The sequence below is a fragment of the Microtus ochrogaster genome, chromosome 15 (genome assembly GCF_000317375.1).
Source record: "Microtus ochrogaster isolate Prairie Vole_2 chromosome 15, MicOch1.0, whole genome shotgun sequence".
NCBI classification, from domain to species: domain Eukaryota; kingdom Metazoa; phylum Chordata; class Mammalia; order Rodentia; family Cricetidae; genus Microtus; species Microtus ochrogaster.
In genome coordinates, this window is record NC_022017.1 from 12,996,566 (window position 1) to 12,998,975 (window position 2,410).

Consider the following 2,410-nt stretch of genomic DNA (forward strand, 5'->3'; position numbering starts at 1 on the left):
CGAGACAGGGTTTCTCTGTGGCTTTGGAGCCTGTCCTGGAACTAGCTCTGTAGACCAGGCTGGTCTTGAACTCCCAGAGATCCGCCTGCCTCTGCTTCCTGAGTGCTGGGATTAAAGGCGTGCACCACCATCGCCCGGCCCCACAACCTCTTTTAACATCTGTGGGCACTAGGCACATACATGCAGGCAAATACTCATACACATTAATAAAATAAAAATATCTAAAAGAAAGTCATCAAATAACCACCTCTGCTTACTAGGTTTAAGGTACCCGACAGTAGTGTGGGTAACACAATTATCTTGCAGAGCCTCTGATTCAGATGCGAGACAGAAAAACAGAACTGGTATCCTTGACAACAGCATGTATGTTCAATACACAGAAGACAGAGAACATTAGGCTGTCAGCAGAGGCTCTACAAAGATAAATCTGAAGGGTTTACATCAAGGGATAGGCTCAGAAAAGCAGGAAAAAGAAAATCTAGGTTCAGTAGAAGTTCTTTCAGTTTTCATGGGGCAGAGAGCTAAGAGGCCATAGGTACACTGTGGCTATGTAAGCTGCAGTAGAGTTTCCATACGACTCAGCATAAACCAGAGTGAGAATAGAATGAACCAAAGGGAGTGGAGATGAAAATTATGACTGTCAAATATATTCCCTGAGGGACAGGGCTTGGGGTCCAGTGAATGAAGTAGGAAAGACCGTTCTAAGGATAGCTAAAATAACTGCTAGGGAAGTCTCAGGTCAATGTCCAACTGCAAGAAGATAATTCCTGAGAGCTGGGTTTTTATAGGAACAAGGGGAAAAGAAGAGTGCCAGAGAAGGCAGCCATGTGCCTGTGTGGAAAAGCTGGTGGGGAGACTGAGGCTGAGGATTGCTTCAGCCCAAGGAAACAGAGAGCAACCCAGGTAACTGAGATGTCTCAAAAGGAACTCACTCTGTAGACCAGGCTGGCTACAAATTCACAGAGATCCGCCTGTCTCTGCCTCCTGAGTGTTGGGATTAAAGGCATGTGTCACCACCATCCAGCTAAATTTTTTTTTGTACCTTGGTTTTTAAAATAATGACTCTCCCTTAACCTGTAGCACACTGAATTGGCTAGACTGGCTACTAGCAAAGCCCAAGGAACTTCCCGTCTTTGCGCCTGAGCACTGGGATTACAGATGTATGCACCACACCTGAGCATCTTCTTTTGAGATAGGATTCACTATGAATGTCTTGGAATTTGCTATGTAGAAAAAGCCCCAAACTCATAGACCTACACCTTCTCCACTTCCTAAATGCTAGGACTAAAAGTGTGCTAAGTTGTGCCTGATTTTATTTTTTTTAAGTTTATGTGCATGGTGTTTTGCCTGCACATACGTCTGTGAAGGTGCCAGATCCCCTGGAACTGGAGCTACAGACAGTTGTGCGCTGCCATGTGGGTGTTGGGAATTGAAGCCAGATCCTCTGGAAGAGCAGTCAGTGCTCTTAACCAGTGAGCCATTGCTCAGGTCTGCCTGATTTTTTTATGTGGGTGTAGGGGACTGAACTCAGGTTTCCATACTTGCACAGCAAGCATTTTACCCACTGAACTATCGTTCCAACTGCTACTAGCTGCTCTATTCCTCATGAAGTCTCAACAAACAAATAAATGACAAAACCCAACCAGCCCTCCCTGCCACACCAAATAATGAGGATCTCAAGTAGTACTGGCAAATTAATCAAGGTCCTCTTTTTGACTCTGGCCATCTATTTTTCATTATGTCTCTAAGTCAGATTTTGGGGGAAGAGTAGGCTATTGCTGGTTGCCTCAACACTAATCTGTATTAAACTGTCTCTTCCTATGGCCCTTGATTTCTTGGCAGGCTGGCTAACAGAAGCATATGGTCATCAGGTCATGAACTCTGCCCTGTGAATATCCTCAGCTATATGACATTCTATTCCTGTTAGCTTTGACCAATGTAGTCCTGTGAGAGATCTACCCAATCTCTGTGAGACTAGGAGCTCCCTGAGTGGATAGTGAAGGCAAAGAAAGGTTGCACCCTCATCTGTGCTGACCGACACTCCTAAAGAAGTAAATGCCAGCGGAAAAGAGGAACCTCTTTTCCAGACAAGAGGGGAAAAGCCAGACAAGAGGGGAAAAGCCACCAAGTACCTGAAGTGCTATGAACGTTGGTAAAGGAGTTGTCAGAGGCACTGTAGGGCCAGGCACCAGGTGAAGGCAGCGAGGTGTTGAGGGAAGAATTAGACCCTTGAGGTGACAAATGAAGAAGAAGAAATATTGGAACAAATGTCAGTATGACCAGGGAACCCTTGTGAGCGTTTTATTTAAACTTAAATACAAGGGAAAACAAAATTCAACCAAACAATAAAGACGTAAAAAGCAGTATTATTCTATTTTCTGTTAAAATTATCAGGTACTGAGCTGGAGAG

At 44.6% G+C, this 2,410-nt stretch overlaps 1 protein-coding gene across 1 annotated transcript in view; it reads right to left on the reverse strand.

The window, feature by feature from the left end:
- Tnrc6b (trinucleotide repeat containing 6B) overlaps positions 1–2,410 on the reverse strand; it is a 62,917-nt gene that overhangs the window by 6,449 nt on the left and 54,058 nt on the right. The window contains exon 18 of the mRNA XM_026782684.1: positions 2,064–2,228. Coding sequence (XP_026638485.1) covers positions 2,064–2,228 — 165 coding nt within the window. The remainder of the gene's footprint in view (positions 1–2,063; positions 2,229–2,410) is intronic.